Source organism: Drosophila suzukii, chromosome X, assembly GCF_043229965.1.
Source record: "Drosophila suzukii chromosome X, CBGP_Dsuzu_IsoJpt1.0, whole genome shotgun sequence".
In the NCBI taxonomy this organism is placed as follows: domain Eukaryota; kingdom Metazoa; phylum Arthropoda; class Insecta; order Diptera; family Drosophilidae; genus Drosophila; species Drosophila suzukii.
In genome coordinates, this window is record NC_092084.1 from 4,988,426 (window position 1) to 5,005,247 (window position 16,822).

The following is a 16,822-nucleotide window of genomic DNA, read 5'->3' on the forward strand; positions in this document are numbered from 1 at the left end:
GTTGTCGAATAGAATTTTAAACACATTTTTATTATGATAAAAAACAAAATTAAAGAATTGAGAAATATTAAATTGGAGGCAAAAAGTACATATATAGATTATATATTAAATGGGCCGTTAAAAAACGAAGATCAAAATTATAATACTCTTCAATACAGGGTACGCAACTATCCATAGCCCAACGAATTGTCGTCGATTGATTTCGTTTCATTTTGATGCAATCAATTTGTAAGCTTATCCTAGTCCAACTTTTAACCGCTTTTTTAGTTTTACCCTGTTTTTCGAAACCTTTTTTTGTTGTTCGTTTGGCAGCTGTCTTTTTGAATATCCAGCACGTCATTGTTTTTTGTCGTACGTATGCATTAACGAAGGATTCGCAGCAGTTAAAATATTCCTGTTACTTTTTTAAATCGGAACACAACCCCCAACATTTCAACAAACAATGAATTTATATTAAATTTAAATATTAAAAATAATATTAATATTCAAATAATTTAAGACAATAGATTGTAATTTACATTACGAACTCAACGATGTATGACATTCCTCAATCTGATATATATATTTAATAAAACGCTAATTTAATAAACTGAAAGGATTCGTAACATATTTTCTGTCCAAATTCGGGGTTGATGTTTCTCAGACACCAGGCAAACAGAAAACTTAGCAAGTGGCAGCTGGTATTTTTAGCAAGTGAACTTAAATAACTGTTAATTTTCAAGATGGCGGCCCTTTACATATTTCCCCTCCCTCCACTAACCAATAGGAATTGATCCCCATTGGAAAGAACAGTTAGTTGCCAGCCAAATGCAGACCAGAGATGAGCAACCATGGCCGTGTCACCAGCTTGTCACGAGCTTGTCGCGATCTTGTCACGAGCTTGTCACGATATGTACGAAGTAACAGTTAAGTCCTATGTATTTGCTTAGGCCGTGGCAAAAGGAAGAAATCACGAGGGCATCTCTAAGTAAGCTTGGAATAAGGTAATCAGCTGATCGTTTTACACCTACTAAACGTTTATGTTCGCCTGGTGTCCGAAATTAAAAAACCAAGCAATTTGACCATTTTCTCGACAGGCAAATAAGGTATTTTGGATTTATGATTTCTATGAATTAACATTTCGATAATATCTGACATATAACATCTTGATGTTTGACACCAGGCCAACATAATCCATAGCAGGTGTCTGCTGGGCTTTAACATTTTTTTAATGGAAGGACACCGGTAGTTTAGTATAATCAGACTAGAGATGCGCAATCGCTTGATCGGCAACAAATGCCTTACATATTTTGAGGCTGCACACCTCTAGTAAAACCTTAAAAACTACTCGTTGGCCACCTACGAATTTTCCTGTTCACCTGGTGTTTGAAATTGAAAAATCGCTATTTATTTTAACAAATTGAAAGGATTTGTAACATATTTTCAGTCAAAATGCTGGATTTGTGGTTCTCAAACACCAGGCAAACAGAAAACTTAGCACTTGATAGCTGGTAGCTAAAATTAAACTTAAATAACTGTTCATTTTCAAGATGGCGGCCCTTTACATATTTCCCCTCCCCCTACTGACCAATAGGAACTGATTCCCATTGGAAAGAACAGTTAGTTGCAAGCCAAATGCAGACCAGAGATGAGCAACCATGGCCGTGTCACCAGCTTGTCACGATCTTGTCACGAGCTTGTCACGATACGTACGAAGTAACAGTTAAGTCCTATGTATTTGCTCAGGCCGTGCCAAAAGGAAGAAATCACGGGAGCATCTCTAAGTAAGCTTGAATTAAGCTAATCAGCTGATCGTTTTACACCTACTAAACGTTTATGTTCGCCTGGTGTCTGAAATTAAGAAATCAAGCAATTTGACAATTTTCTCGACGAGCAAATAACATTTATAATTTCTATTGACTTTTTAATTTGATTGTATGGGGTTTTGATTACATTTGTCGGGCAATTTTCGATTTCAAGTACCAATTTTTTTATTTTTTGTAAGGGGTTACATCATCTATTTTCGCGAAAAATGGCAAAAATTAAAAATTTTCAGATTTGAGTGCCAGTGGATTGGAATTTAAATTACGAGCTCGACGAGGTATGACATCTGACGCCTATTTTTTTGTAGCAGCCAAAAAACTGCATTTTTAGGGCGAAAAAATGGGATTTTGATTTTGTCAAAAATACGATATTCAGATTTTAGTCAAAAATACGATTCTTCTTTCCAGTTTTTCAATCGTAGTTTAGTCAAATCAAGGCGTACAGCTAAAAGACCGACTGTTTTGAACAGCTTGCTTCAATTGCTATCGATCTCTATCACTTTAAGGAAAATTTATTTTTTGACCCTTTTTCGAATTTTTTATAAGGGGGTACATCGGGTTTTTTTGGGATTCAGATTTTGGTAAAAAATACCCATTTTTTAGAGGTTTTTCAGTCGTAGTTTAGCCAAATCAAGGCCTACAGCTAAACGACCGACTGTTTTGAGCAGCTGACAACCTATGGTAACTATCTACATCACTTTTCGGGAAATTAATTTTTTGACAAATTTTTTCATTTTTTATAAGGGGTTACATCATCTATTTTTGCGAAAAATGGCAAAAATCAAGAATTTCCAGGTTTGAGTGCCAATGGATTGCAATTTAAATTACGAGCTCGACGAGGTATGACATTCCTCGATCTGACGCTTATTTTTTTTGTAGCAGCCAAAAAACTGCATTTTTAGGGCAAAAAAATGGGATTTTGATTTTGTCAAAAATACAATATTCAGATTTTAGTCAAAAATTCTAATTTTTTTGCAGTTTTCCAATCGTAGTTTGGCCAAATCAAAGCGTACAGCTGCGAACAACCAATTTTTCCAATTTTTTCATTTTTTTGTAAGGAGTTAGTACGAAAAAAAGAATGTCAACAGCAATTGACAAACAATTTTCCCTTAATAATTAATTACAATTTTTTAAGAGCGGGGTTGCGGTTGGAAGAAGTTCGAGAGCGCAATAAAGAGGCTTGAGATTGTTTGAAGGTTCGGAGAGGCGGAGTGAGTAGTGCTGCCAATTTGGCCGTTTCTAGGCTACGTTTTCTTTGTACAATAAATCTTTTATTTGTTATGGTCATGCGGAACATTTCCAATATTTTGAAGCTTTTTACTAATGTACAAGAATTTTAAAACTAACGCATCTACAAGTATGCGGATATTTCCAAACGTATTCTAAATAAGAAAACTTAAATTTATGTGTTTTAATAAAATGTAATTCCATTTGTAAATACAATTCCATCATAAAAATGTATATCCTAGTCATTTCACTATACAGATTGTAAGCAAAATCAAAAAACTATATAATAGATTTAAAAATATTAATGTTCAAGCGCTGTACTTTTCTGGCGTTTTTAATGGTGATCTGAGTGAGCAGAAGGCATCACTGAGATCCGATCGAAACGTTCCACGGTTTTCGGTTTCGGTGGATCGTCCAGATCAGCTAAGGAGCTGCAACGCGACGGTCGCACACCAAAACTCTGCGCGTTATTGTATTTTCAAAAGCCAATTCTTGTCGCGCTTGTGTCCAAACAAAAAAGCTTTCGACGCAACGGAATTTGTGAAAAATTGAAGGCTTAAGGAATTCGGCAAATAAAAGTGTATATATTTTTTCGGAGCCCCAAGCCCCTTTTCGAATTGTCAACCAAGTCAACCGACCGTTTATTTTTTTTTTTTGGTTTCGGCGACGGCCAACGAGTACGTAAAGTGTGCAAATTTGAAATTGAAAACTAACCTGCGATCTTTACTTTTCGTGATTGTTGTGAGTATTGCGCACAACCCTAATTAAGCGATAAGAACTAACTTAACCTAAAGAGCAAAAACACTTGCATTTTTTTTGCCATATCAATCGGGAGATTGTCCGTTCAATTTCAATTAATATCCCTCCCCCTTCAGATTGATGGCTTAAGTGCTGATTGATCGTAACGGAAATTGAAAACGAGAGACTTCTGGGTGAAAAGTGCACGTTAAAAAGAGTGTGTTGATCGATAAAAACAGAATGTTCATAAAAATGAGCTCAGCTAATGTATTTCCAATACTTCTACTTTTCGGAAGAGCTTTGGGATTAAACAAGGAATATGGTTATCATACCCGAAAGTAATTTTTCAATTTAAAGATACAATAATCTTTTCAATTTCGTTATGAAAAACATTATAAAAAATATTCTATCGGATTTAAGTTATTAAGAAACACCATAAATGGTATACCTCGATTAGGTTAAATTTAGATACAATTGTAAATGGAATATGTATAACTTGGCTAAGAAAGGCTCATAAATGGCTAGGCAGGTAGGGTATCTGGAATGCCTCTTGGCCGCCTGTACTTGACTTGTCCGTTTTGGCGCGCTCGAAAGGCGTGAAAGTCATTGTCCAACGTTGGCCATTTGATTGCCAGCTCCTGGGAGCGGATGGTAGATGGTAGATGCTGGATGTTGGAAGCGGCGATCTGCGATCTGCGAACTGGTAATGGAGTGGAATGGTGGCTGTGCGACTGCGCGTTGCCTGGCTCCTCAGCATGCATATAGACACACGATCGCCTCATCGGAATCGGAATTCTGTGGCTCTCAAGTAGCTTCTGCTTTTGGCTTTGCTGCCGCTGCCTCAGCTTCTGCTGCCGGCCGTCGGTCCGTCTTCTCCGCAGCCTGCGTGTCTCGCTGCCCCTTCTCTTGATCCACGTCCTCCTCCTCCTGCTCCTCCTCCGGTTCCTCCTCCACCTCCTGCGCCACTTGAGCCCACTTGGAGACAGGCGTTGTTATCCGCCTGTTGTCTGGCTCTCCACCTTCTGCTCCTCCTCCTCCTCCTCCTCCTCCTTCTCTTGCTGCTGCTGCTGCTCCTCCTCCTACTCCTCCTCCTCTTCCTCCCACCCTCTTCTGCCACTCAATTGGTGATCGTTATCATCGGTAGGAGTAGCAGCCAGGATTAATGGGTTGTGCCAGTCTACTGAAGTACGAAGGGCCCAGCACCCTCTAGGTCAGGTGTCACAGGTTGACCTACACGCAGAAAAAAGGGACAGTATTAGATTAAAAGTATAACAAATAAAAAAAATTAACGCTGGATATGTGTTTGTAGTTATATTTGAAACTAAATACTAATTAATAATGAGTTGTGAATGAAAACTGAGGTATGGATGAATGAAATTGTAATGAAATCATTCACAAAATGTATTTAGGAAAGGGTTATATGAAAACCTTTATTTATATTCAATACGCACAATACAGTACAATGCTTAGATACAATTTCGAAACTACGGGAGAAGAAATAGATTTTCTTTCTGTGTAAATGAAAAATCTCCCATGCTGAAGAAGTGTTTAGCGGATAGGGCTCCAATTGGCCAAGGTTAGAGCGGTGCAGAGTATCGGCAAGTCGACTGCTGCCGTCCTGTCTGCTTTATTTGTCCAAGGTGTTTTTGTTGGTGTTTCTCACAGCCTCGTTGGTGTTGCTGTTGCAGTGTGTGTGTGCGACTTTTGTTTCATTAAACAAACAGAGCTGCAAGTGCCACAGGCTGTAGCTGTTGTTGTTGTTGTTGTTGCTGTCGAGCACTGGACATTTTTTAAATCGGTAGCCGGGAAAGTAACTCTCCCTCTTCCAGCACTACTGTCCCCCTCGCTCGTCCTTTGGCTCGCTCTTTTATTTGAGATCCTTATAGTCGAAGAGTTCTTTTGGTCCAGTTAACAATTTGTTGGTACTCTCTTTATATGGTAATCCTTTATATATCTTTAGATGGTACTTTATGTCTTATCTATAGTTATTAAATACTTTATACATTTTCTTAAGATTTCGATTTCTTTTTAAATCAATTTTTATATGTTCTGAACACCCTTATAGAAGCGACAAAAAAATATGTAGGGATTTAAAAATATCTGAGAGATACAGCATACTTTTAGGGAACTAAATAAGTTATTTAAAATCTCTAGGGATTTCTGTGGCTATTAAAGACTACCCTGTTTTTCTCGGTGTATATCAATATCAGATTTTTTTTTAAACGGCTTGCCTCTCGCTTGCACTTGCAGTACACCATTTATAGGTGTGCGAGAGTGGCTGTGAGTGTGCGATTTCCAGTCCCTCTCCTCCGCCACCGCCCCCACTCCCTTTTTCCAGTGTCAGTTCCAATTCCCATTCCATCCACTCCAGGCCAGGTCCAGTCCACGTCCACTTCCACTTCCAAGGGGCAGCTTCTTGTTCTCGGCTATGTTGCCGTTGTTGTTGCCTTTTGTTGTGCCTTGTGTGTGTTTTTTGTATTTTGTATTTTCACGTCTCATCGTTGCGTATTTGTTGTTGTCGCTGCCCTGTGGATGCTGCTTCTTTATTTTCTTGGTAATAAGGTGTGAGAAAGGCAATAATCGTAAAGAGCTAACAAATTGTTGTTGCTGCTGTTCCTACTTTGATTGCTACTGCTCCTCCTCTATCACCATCACCATCACCATCTCCCTCTCTCCTTTCCTCCCTCTTTCTCCTGCTCTTCTCTTGTCGCCGGTTTCACGCTAAAATGTTAATCTGTCCCTTTTTCTCAAGTTGAAGCAATTATATCGTTGACGACAGCAACAACCTCATCTTCATTCCATCGACCTGATATGGAGTTTGATAATAATGCTGCTCTAGCCTCAGACGGCTGATCCTCACCTCTTCTTCCCTGGCTGCACCTGATATTCCAACGAAGACAAATGCACTGGAAACAAGAAAGGTTTCCAACGCGAATTCTTCAGCATAAGGCTAATGCTATGGTTTTATCCTAATTCGTTAGCAAAAGAGATCAGCCTTTGATACAACAGATTTCACAGCTAACAAACATAGTATCATAGTATCACTTTTGAAGTTTGCAAACCTATAGGGAAAAGGGGTTAAGTTAAGTTAACATTGTTAGCACACTTTCAAGCTATGATAAACTCCAAATAAATAAACTTTGATGACCGTTTTTTAAACCTTGTGGAGTAAATCTAAAGCTGACTAAACTTTCCAAATATCTAGGTACACATTATTTTGACTCACATCTCTAAAATGTATGCAGTAATTCTAGTGCTGACTTTGCTGGAAATTCCAAATTTGGTTCTGACTTTGTAGTCAAGACTAAGTTAAGCTAATATTTTGACGTACTTCTTTAAAATGTATGCAGTGAATCCAATGCTGACTAAGCTCTCCGGCACTTGCGAGTGGGACTCAGCTGGAAATTCCAATTCAGATTCGGACTTAGATTGACCATGAATGAGATTATCTATGGGCCGGAGCCGGCTATCGCCATCATGTGCCTGCTTATCGGCGACCATTTAATAGCACGAAATAAAAATAATTTCAAAACAAAGCGTGAACGCTGTATTTATAGGAAATCGAGGTCTGGACCGGTCCCGATCCCGATCTCGAGATCCCCACAACGGTCCAGATTTCGGTTACAATCTCGATGCCATATGACGTTCCCGTTTCGTGTACTTGTACTATAGTGGTATTGTGTTGCTTCACGTCCATGCCAATAGCAGTACTTCCGCCTACGATCCTCTGACCACTGATTCAATTACGAATCGGATATACATATTTACGTGGGAGCCCCGAGAGCCACGGGAGTCCAGAAATAGCAATTAGTTCACTTAACGAAAACGTTCCCAGGCCGTTTTCGTTTTGCAGAGGAGTCGGTGTTCGAGTTCTGCCGATCTCCGATCCCTCCACTTCCAGTGCCGAGGGCAGAATCTTCGAGAGTCTTTTGAGTCGCTGGCCGATGTCATTATCTCCAAGTAATTCCTCATAATCGCCATGTTTGATCTTATTAAGACAGCTTAACTTGTTTTCTGGCCCATCATCGTCGTTTGCCCTGTCCCCGGGTCTCGCAGCAACCCATTCATACGTGATGGGCAGACAACGGTCGATCGATCGTTTGTCCAGTCCACAGAGATGCCCAAGGAGCTGTTTCCTAGCGGGAACTTAAAACTTCGGTATATGATTCTCGTTACTTAGTGATCTGTATAAACATATGTTATATACAGTGTTTCTGTACACCTTAAGATTGATAAAAGGTCCCTCTTATCGTCAATGTCGTAATTATAACCCTAATGTTTAAGAGGTTATTTAGATTAAGCCTTTTATAAGGAATTGGTCTTCAGAATGGATACTGAAAATCTGCACTGCTTGACGTATTACTCAACCTATTAAAACTACATATATACATATCACTTATATCTAAGATAGTTATTGATTCAAATGTGCCTTATTTAGAACCAACTAATTTTTAAGTGTTTATTTAGGTCAACCCTTTTATAAGTATTTCCTAAAGAAATGGGTCTTCAGAATGGATACTGAAAACAGGCACTGCTTGCCGTATAACTTAACCCATTACAACCACATTTTACCAACTTACATGCAACTTATATCTATGATAGTTATTGATTCAAATGTAATTTTGAGAATACAGAGTATCAAGTTGTATTGTAATAATCGAGTACTCACCGAACTGAGTTGGGGAGAAAGAAGCCTAAGGGACAGCACTGAACCACTGTCCGCTCTTTTGTCCGTTCACTTGTTGGCCGTGTTAAACGTCTGGCTTCTGGCTGTCCGGCTGTCTGGCTGTCCAGCCTGCCGTGTAACAAGGCTGGCTGAAGCTGAAGCTGGAGCTGGAGATGGCCGACTGGGCTGGCCCTCGTTGACTTCGGTAACTTCACACCAGGCAAAGTGCTAACGACTTTGTACCTGCTCTCCCTCCACCTCCACCTCTGCCCCTTACCGCTTCAATCTGGCTGAGCCGAAGCTGGGGGTTTCGGTTTTCGCCGGGGGCAGGGGATGCACCGGAATGGGGACACTTCAATTTGTGGCTGGCATCTTCTCTCTTCGTTTATGCCTTATATGCGACCAGGCAAAAGGGCAGGCAAAAGGAGCTGGAATGATAAATGGGCTCAAGTTTAGATCAGATTAAGGCAAAAACTTTAAGATGAAGAAGTTACAGTCTCATAAACTATATGTGCATTTGAATTATTTTTATCTGACTATTAGGTTTTATAACAAAATTGCTCACGAGAGATCATACAACTAATTAAAGAGATCATAAAAAGTTAAATATATTTTTGAAATAAGGTACGAATATCGATACTCATCAGAACCATTTGCAATGTCTATACTTTGTAGCTTTGAAATACTCCCAACAACATGATTTAAAGATATTTGAAAACGCTATTCCTGGAATTCTCAAGTCCCAGCACTTAACCCAACACCCCCAATCCCTTTCGGCAAATAGATAATACCCGCGATACGTCGCGTCCAAAGCAGCGAAACCGAAGCGCAAATAGATCGAGGGTCTGCAAATATGGCCAAAGATAAACAAACTGCATGGGTGTGGGATTGGCAATCAGTGATCGGCAATAAGCAATAAGATATCCGATATCTGGAGGGGATTGGGGTGGGGGACCAGGCTGCAATGCACCATCGCCATCGTTTATTTTTAATTTCGATCTCTGTTTCTGTTTGCTTTGGCAGCTGGAGAAACCATGAGGCATCAGGGCATCGGCTGCGTGGTCAAGTGGTTCTATCTGGTGCTGATCGTGCACACGCTCCTCTGCATTGGCCAGCTCGAGTGTCGCCAGAACCACAATCGGAATAACAATAACAACAACAACAACAACAACAACAGAAGATCGGACTCGTCCAGTTCGGAGGAGAGCCAGGGCAACGCCAGCGACGGCCTGGACAACTACGCGGACCAGGACACGGTGGGCCATGGCCACCAGCCACGCCGGGGTCAGCGGAAGAAACACCAGGGCGGCGGCGGCGGCGGAGGAGGAGGCGGCGGCAGCGGGGGCGGAAGCGGAGGAGGCGGCGGCAACCGGCATAACCGCAACGATGAGAGCGGTATTTCGCTATGGATCAACGAGCAGCAGCTCAAGATGCTGACTGGTAGGTGGTTTAAGTAAAGCCTCCACTTATAAAACTCAATTTTAAAATCGATTGGTCAAGAACTTGGGTTAACGAAAAGTTTAGATTTCTTATCTGCCGGTTAAGGTTAGCGTGAACTTAAATTGTTGGAAAAAACAAAAACGTTTTCTTAATTTTTACTACCGACAAACCATTAGAGTTTCGTATTGTCTAACGACAAACTTAATTATAAAAATGCCTAAATAAAACCATTACCTAAATGCTAAAGTGATATTGAGATATGCAACTTTTTTCAAATCACCGATTTGAATACAGAAATTAACATGACATTGAGAAATCGGCGCTTAGTGGTTAATTTTGAGAGTATTATAAAGTCGTTAGTACTTACTGCAAATGTAGTGAACCATTCCGCCTCCACAGCGCTCTACTTCCCGCAGGGCTACTCGGAGCGCCTGTACGCCATCCACAACAGCCGGGTGACCAACGACCTGCGCGACACCACGCTGTACAACTTTTTGGTGATCCCCTCCGAGGTGAACTATGTGAACTTTACGTGGAAGTCGGGACGCCGCAAGTACTTCTACGACTTCGATCGCCTGCAGACGATGGACGAGAGCATCCTGAAGGCGCCGACGCTGTCCATCCGCAAGAGCGGTCGCATTCCGCAGGAGCAGAAGAGTAAGTAGGAGCGGAGCGGCGGCGACAGCGGTTAATATCAGATTCCCGGAGATAACGAGCCCCATTCCCAAGCCAGATTTCAGCATCTTCCTGCCCTGCACCGGCAACAGCTCCGGCACCGCGTCCTTCAACGTCGGCCTCAAGATCCAGACGCGCCACAACAAGCCGCTCTCGGGCACACCCATTCGCCTCAACTTCAAAAAGGAATGCGCCCACAGAGGTGTGTATGATATAGACGCTTCCAACCCTACTTCACTAACAACTTTGCAAGGTAGTGTATATGAAATATCAAGCAATGCTTTTATCTAGTCGATAGTAATTGTAATTTAGCATCTACATGTTGTGCACACTCCTCCCATCAGCTCCTCGAGCCATCCCAGCATGCCGTCCATTTGCCCATCCGAATCCCATTCCCCATTCCCGCCCATCCAAAGCCCCCATTCCCCGCAACGTAGTCGCTTTTCACGGCTTTTCCGCGCTTTCCAATATTCCCTCCAAACCACAAAATGACTCAAACAGGGTGTTCTTATCGAAGACAAGTATTCAGAACGGATATTGCACTTTCTGACTAATTCCAGATTATCTAAAATTCCCATCTAAAAATAATCAAGTGCTTTGAATCATATCCCGTTTGTGACATCAATTTCAGCTTATCAGGCTTCTTCCGGTTTTAAATTTCGAGTGTTTTGCTCAAATTCGATTTGGAAAATGTTTTTTGTTTTATCAGCCTAAAGATTTAATCGGTGTTCTTAAAAAAAGATATTTAAATAGTCATGTCAGTCAGATATTTAAATAGTCATGATATAACTCTTTCTTTATTTATTTATATAAAGGTATATTAAGGTTTAAATATATACCTAAACTAATAATTGTCAAAAATTGACCAAGTTGCTTAAAAAACGTTTTCAAAGACAAATCGAACTTGCCAACATTTTTCGAAAATATAAATCAGAACAGTACAGTTAAAATTTTCTTTAAAATATGATTTTCCAAAAATTTAGGGTCACTTATTAAGAAACAATTAGTTCTGCAGTGCATACATACTTGCACTTCAATGCTGTTTTCCGCAAGTTCCAATCACTCACTACTCGAGCCCTCTTTAAATGTGTTTTAATAACGTTCTGCATAATAAAATAGCCCCTGAGGTCCGTTACTCCACGCCAACCGCTTTCCTATCTTTCTATCTATTGATCTATGTATCCACTGTCTGTATCCACACCATCTTTCCCCCTTTCTGTGGTTCCTATGTGGTCTGCTTAGTCCTCTGCGAGTCCAGATGTGGCTAAGTGTTAAATGTGTGTTAGTGTTAATGTCTCGTTACCTGCGAACGATTGAACTAAACTAAATAAACTTAAGCTCCCGATCCAGAATGCAGTTTGAAGTGCGGCAAGAACGGCTACTGCAACGAGCACCACATCTGCAAGTGCAACGTGGGCTATACGGGCCAATACTGCGAGACGGCCTTCTGTTTCCCGCAGTGCCTCAACGGCGGCAACTGCACGGCGCCGTCCATCTGCACCTGTCCGGAGGGCTACCAGGGCACCCAGTGCGAAGGTGGTGAGTACTGGACATCTAGCTCTATCTTTAATGCTTAACATGGTGCGGGAACAGATAGTTTTGGTATATACAGGGGGTGGGTGACGGCCCAACTACTCCTCCGCCTAGATCTTCTTCGAAATGGCAATGGCCGTCTTGCAGCCGAACTTGATCACCTCGGTCATGGCCTGGTAGAAGGGCGCCTGCTCAGCCCCGTGATCGATGCCCGTGTCGTGGTGCTCCTGCTCCTCGTCCCGAAACTTGGTGATTGTCGCCAGCAGCTCCTGAAAAATCAGAAATCCTCGTTAATTAGAATGCACTTCTGGGGCAACAAAGAGTATATGTACATACCTTGTCGGGATTGGGTGCCTCCATGATCTGGCGCAGCTGGTCGTTGTAGTGCTCCACAATGACCGTCTCCACGGCCACCGTGCAGGCCATGGCCGCCTTTTCGCCCATCAGAGCGGTTCCAGCGCCCAGCACAAATCCGGCCACGTTCCAGAGCGGCGTCATGATCGTTGGACGCACGCGATGCTGCTGAATGAGCTGCTCGAACTGCTTGCGGTGCTCCTTCTCCTGCTCCCACATGTGTCCGATGGTCTTGCCAAGCGGTCCGTTGCCCAGAATAGCCATTTGCCCGGCGTAAATGCGATCTGCGCCCAGTTCGCCGGCATGATCCACGCGTATGATCTCATCGGTCAGGGCATTTGGACGTGGGCGCAGAGTCGTGGCGCCTGTGCTGACTCCCTCTGTGGTGCCTGAGCTGCCTCTAGCTGCTGAGCTAAGGCAACGCATGGAGAGCAGGCGCGGCTCGGGACGGCAGAAGACTCCTCTCAGCATTCCAGCTGTGAAGAAAAGCATACAGGCTATTAGGCTATTATTGATAAGTAAGGAACGGGTGGAAATGAGTAGATCCTATAAATAACAAACATGACTTAAAAATAACCATATAACCTGTGTGCTCCACAGGTATTTGCAAGGATAAGTGCTTGAATGGCGGCAAGTGCATACAGAAGGACAAGTGCCAGTGCTCCAAGGGATACTACGGCCTGCGCTGCGAGTACTGTGAGTAGCTGTGAAGCTCCTGCCCTTCGCAAGGGGATCCCAGATCCTAGTTCCCGTTGATGTACATCTACCGATTTCCTCCACAGCCAAGTGCGTGATCCCCTGCAAGAACGAGGGCCGGTGCATCGGGAACAACATGTGCCGGTGTCCCAACGGATTACGCGGAGATCACTGCGAGATCGGGCGCAAACAGCGCTCCATCTGCAAGTGCCGCAATGGCACCTGCACCTCCCACAAGCACTGCAAGTGCCATCCGGGATTCTACGGGCGCCACTGCAACGGTCGTAAGTTCCAATCCTGATCCTAGCTTCTGGGCTATCTATGTACATCTGTAATCCCTTCCAGGCAAGCGGCGACATGCTCACCGAAGCGACGACTCCAAGTTCTAGGGATTCCGGCGCACCAGATCCATTGTAATATTCATTTAACTTGACACTTTTCTACTAAAAAGCACAACACAACAGCGACAAAAGGATGATACGAACATAATTCTAATTGTGATAAAATTTTTTTGTAATTTAACATAACATTTTTAAATAAAAACGAAATCTAAGAGTTGATGGTCGCGATTTTAAAGGTCAAGCGGGTGAGGCTCCCTCTTCTACTTACTCATTGCTATTCTGCAGCTTAGCTCGGGTAGTATCTGCTAAATAACTAATAAAAAATAAATTGCAATCCAATGCGTCGAACGAAATTGTTGTTTATCTTTTTTTTGCGCAATGCAATCCAGGGATCAACAATCACAGCCAGGGATGGACCACCGGTCACGGGCAAATCCCCGTCGTGAGTCACGCCGACTAGTAGTACAATTACATTTGCTTACTTTTGATGTAACATAGGGACTTAGCTCGAGGGTGACCCAGCCTTACAAGTATAAGCCTGTAAGGCAGTAATTTAATTATTTTCAAAATTGAAGCAAGTCTTTGTTTATAATATTTTTAGTTTAACTTAATGCAAACTTACACTGAGCAACAAAAATACATACATTGCAGCCCTGGTCGATCAGCTGTCGACAGTTTGACAGTCACGCACGTCAGCTGTGCCGACATTCATAAAGCCAAGAGATTTGTGATCCGCAGGTGATCCAATCCAAGGCCTTTAATGGTTCTTGGGGATCTCAGTGGGCCTACGTGTACCTTGATGAATTTCACCAAGATCATCTCCGATTGCCCCTCCAGGGGGGCGTCGTTATATAAGACCCGCTCCCCAGTTGGCCCCCAAACAGTCCCGCCGAGATCACGAATGTCGTAGTAACTGGTGGGTGAGCAGGAGGACAATACATACACTTATCGGGGATCGGGGACAGAGGACAGGTCAACGCCCCGTCCGTGAAAGCGATCAAGCTGCAATCAACTACAACTGCAACTCTCCATTCGTCATTCCCCAGGGCAAAATGTCGACGCAGCAACAGCAGTTGGACTACATCGAGCGGAATCTCGTGTACGAGATCTTCAAATACTTCGGATCGGGCGTTTCTTTGGCGGGCCACCGAGTGGAGTGCTCCAACGGGCTGGACGGATTCATGTCCGCTTTGTACACGGTGGAGTTGGATCTGGTGGTCGCCGAGCGCCAGCGGACGGAGGTCTTCTTGGTCAAGTTCATGAAGGGCACGGAAGAGTTTCGCGAGCAGAGCAACTCGTACATTCAGTTCGCCAACGAGGTGTTCGCCTACGCCGAGATCCTGCCCGCCTACGAGCACCTGCTGAGGACGAGTCACCTGGCCAGCGAGGTGGTGACCAACTGGATGCCGCGCTGCTACTTTGCCAAGTTCGGATTGGTCAATGGTGGGTGGTAGGACCAGCATGGTCCGTTGACCCCTTACTAATCCTTGCTAATTCCGTTCTACAGGCCTCGGGAGCGGTCGCGAATCTGTCCTGGCACTGAAGCATCTCAAGGGCGATGGCTACCAGCTGGGCCCGCGGCTAATCCTCCGCCGTGATCAACTGGAGGCCATGGTCGGCCTCATTGGGCCCTTTCATGCCCTGGGCTATGCCACACGAATACTCCAGCCGCAGGTTTATGCCCGCCTGCGTGCGGGTGTGCTGGACATGCCCTTTGTCTCCAGTTCGGGCAAGGCCGGCTTCGATGTGCTCTATCGCGTCGCCTTCGATCGCTTCTACGAGTTCTACGACCGGCAGAGGGAGCAGCTCCTCCAGGACTCGGATGCTGGCCTAGACGCCGCCATCGAGCGTCTGCGCGAAAAGTACTTCGCCAATCCCACGCATCTGCTGGAGAGGATTCGCACCACATCCTATGCCGACGATCAGCCGGATAGTTACTTCGCCACATTCCAGCATGGAGACTACAATCGTAACAATGTGCTCTTCCACTACGGCGACGATGGCCAGGTGGATGCCATCAAGACCATCGATTTCCAGGAGCTGCGCTTCAGCACCACGGCCATTGACCTCAGCTTCTTCATGTACATGAACACGCCTTCGCAGGAAAGGGAGGAGATCTTCGCGGATCTGCTGGGGAAGTACCACAAGCACATGATTGAAATGCTTGAGCTGGTGCTGCATCGCAACCGGGATGGGTTGAGCGACGAGCGGGTGGAGCAGCTCCTGGCGGATTATAGGTGGGCAGAGAATTCATCTACATAATTCCAATTAGTTAATATCATTATCATTTCCTTGGCTTCCCCAGCTTTGATCGCTTCGAGGCCCACTTCAAGCGATATGCCTTTTACGGGGTCATGGTCTGCATGCACTTCATGCCATGGATTCTGGGCAGCGAGGCGGACTGTGCCGAGTTGTCCCGCCTCTTCGACACGGACATGCATGGCCAGGCCTGCTATCAACTGTCGCTGGAGATCGGCGGTGACGTGGCCAACGAGGAGATCTTCAAGACGGTGCGTCACGCCTACAAGCATGGCTACATGGACGAGATATAGACACCAAGGGCTCGCTCGTTTTGTAGAGATCATATTAAATATTCCGACAGTTACATTTCCAATCTCCGACTGTTTTCTGACTAAATAAAGTACTGACTTTCAGTTGTCGCAGGTAAACTTGCTGCTGGCCTTGATTCACTTATGAATATGCATATTATTCGGTAGCTTTACTATCAATTGTGATATGTGTCGTCACATCAAAAAAACACCAAAAGTACGGAAATTATTTGAACAACTGCCGTCGTTTGGGGTTTATAGTTTGGTGGCACTGTTGTCTATTTAAGAAGCTCCACGAAGCGGGGTCGCGACGAATCCAGTTGAGCATTGGGAGCGGAAGCAACATGCGCTTTATATTCGTGACCCTTCTCTTTGCCATTATCCAGCAGTCCGCTGGAGGTGTGCAGGTACAAACAGAACACACCGTTGTCGAGTGGAGCTGGTGGGACAGCCAGGGCAATGGAGATTCCGGTGGCTATCAATACCAATACCTGTCGCCGACGGGTACTGAGGATCCGGACGGTGAAGATGAAGACGAGATGGATGCAGAGGAGCTGTTGGCCCAGGCCAGTGCCGCCAACATGGACGAGGATGAGGAGAGCTGCGAGTACAGCTGTCCGCGGTACTATCGGCCCGTCTGCGTCCTTCGCAACGGCCGCCAAGTGACCTTCGCCACGCCCTGCGAGTTCCACAACCAAGTGCGATGTGCCAGCGTCCTGAGGAGCAAAGGTCAGGGTCTGTCGGTGCCCATCTTTCAGTACCTACATGATGGTTCCTGCTAGGTGCCTGCTAGGTAATAAG

At 44.1% G+C, this 16,822-nt stretch overlaps 4 protein-coding genes across 8 annotated transcripts; 3 read left to right on the forward strand and 1 right to left on the reverse strand.

The window, feature by feature from the left end:
• Window positions 1–3,385: 3,385 nt before the first annotated feature.
• shf (WNT inhibitory factor 1) lies at window positions 3,386–13,689 on the forward strand. 4 transcript variants are annotated; one of them, XM_036820524.3, is made up of 8 exons: window positions 3,386–3,770; window positions 9,457–9,873; window positions 10,273–10,530; window positions 10,607–10,750; window positions 11,899–12,087; window positions 13,036–13,131; window positions 13,218–13,415; window positions 13,477–13,689. In XM_036820524.3, the coding sequence occupies exons 2-8, from the start codon at window positions 9,468–9,470 to the stop codon at window positions 13,518–13,520; spliced, it is 1,335 nt and encodes a 444-aa protein (XP_036676419.2). In that variant the 5' UTR covers window positions 3,386–3,770; window positions 9,457–9,467; the 3' UTR covers window positions 13,521–13,689. The 4 variants fall into 4 exon arrangements, with proteins under 4 accessions (XP_036676419.2, XP_036676417.2, XP_036676418.2 ...); XM_036820522.3 differs by having other exon boundaries at window positions 3,387–3,770; window positions 10,607–10,801; XM_036820523.3 differs by having other exon boundaries at window positions 3,387–3,770; window positions 11,887–12,087.
• On the reverse strand, window positions 12,093–13,899 carry Coq7 (ubiquinone biosynthesis protein COQ7, mitochondrial). Its single transcript, XM_017081287.4, has 3 exons — window positions 13,741–13,899; window positions 12,418–12,911; window positions 12,093–12,350 (listed from the first exon to the last, which is right to left on the reverse strand). The coding sequence occupies exons 1-3, from the start codon at window positions 13,742–13,744 to the stop codon at window positions 12,192–12,194; spliced, it is 657 nt and encodes a 218-aa protein (XP_016936776.2). The 5' UTR covers window positions 13,745–13,899; the 3' UTR covers window positions 12,093–12,191.
• Window positions 13,900–14,154: 255 nt separating this feature from the next.
• On the forward strand, window positions 14,155–16,158 carry LOC108015046 (uncharacterized). 2 transcript variants are annotated; one of them, XM_036820525.3, is made up of 4 exons: window positions 14,155–14,388; window positions 14,519–14,915; window positions 14,980–15,709; window positions 15,778–16,158. In XM_036820525.3, exons 2-4 carry the CDS (start codon window positions 14,525–14,527, stop codon window positions 16,022–16,024), a joined length of 1,368 nt encoding a protein of 455 aa, XP_036676420.2. In that variant the 5' UTR covers window positions 14,155–14,388; window positions 14,519–14,524; the 3' UTR covers window positions 16,025–16,158. The 2 variants fall into 2 exon arrangements, with proteins under 2 accessions (XP_036676420.2, XP_016936774.2); XM_017081285.4 differs by having other exon boundaries at window positions 14,156–14,915.
• Window positions 16,159–16,241: 83 nt separating this feature from the next.
• Window positions 16,242–16,803, forward strand: LOC108015049 (uncharacterized). Its single transcript, XM_017081289.4, has one exon. The coding sequence runs from the start codon at window positions 16,366–16,368 to the stop codon at window positions 16,801–16,803; it is 438 nt and encodes a 145-aa protein (XP_016936778.2). The 5' UTR covers window positions 16,242–16,365.
• The last annotated feature ends 19 nt before the right edge of the window (window positions 16,804–16,822 follow it).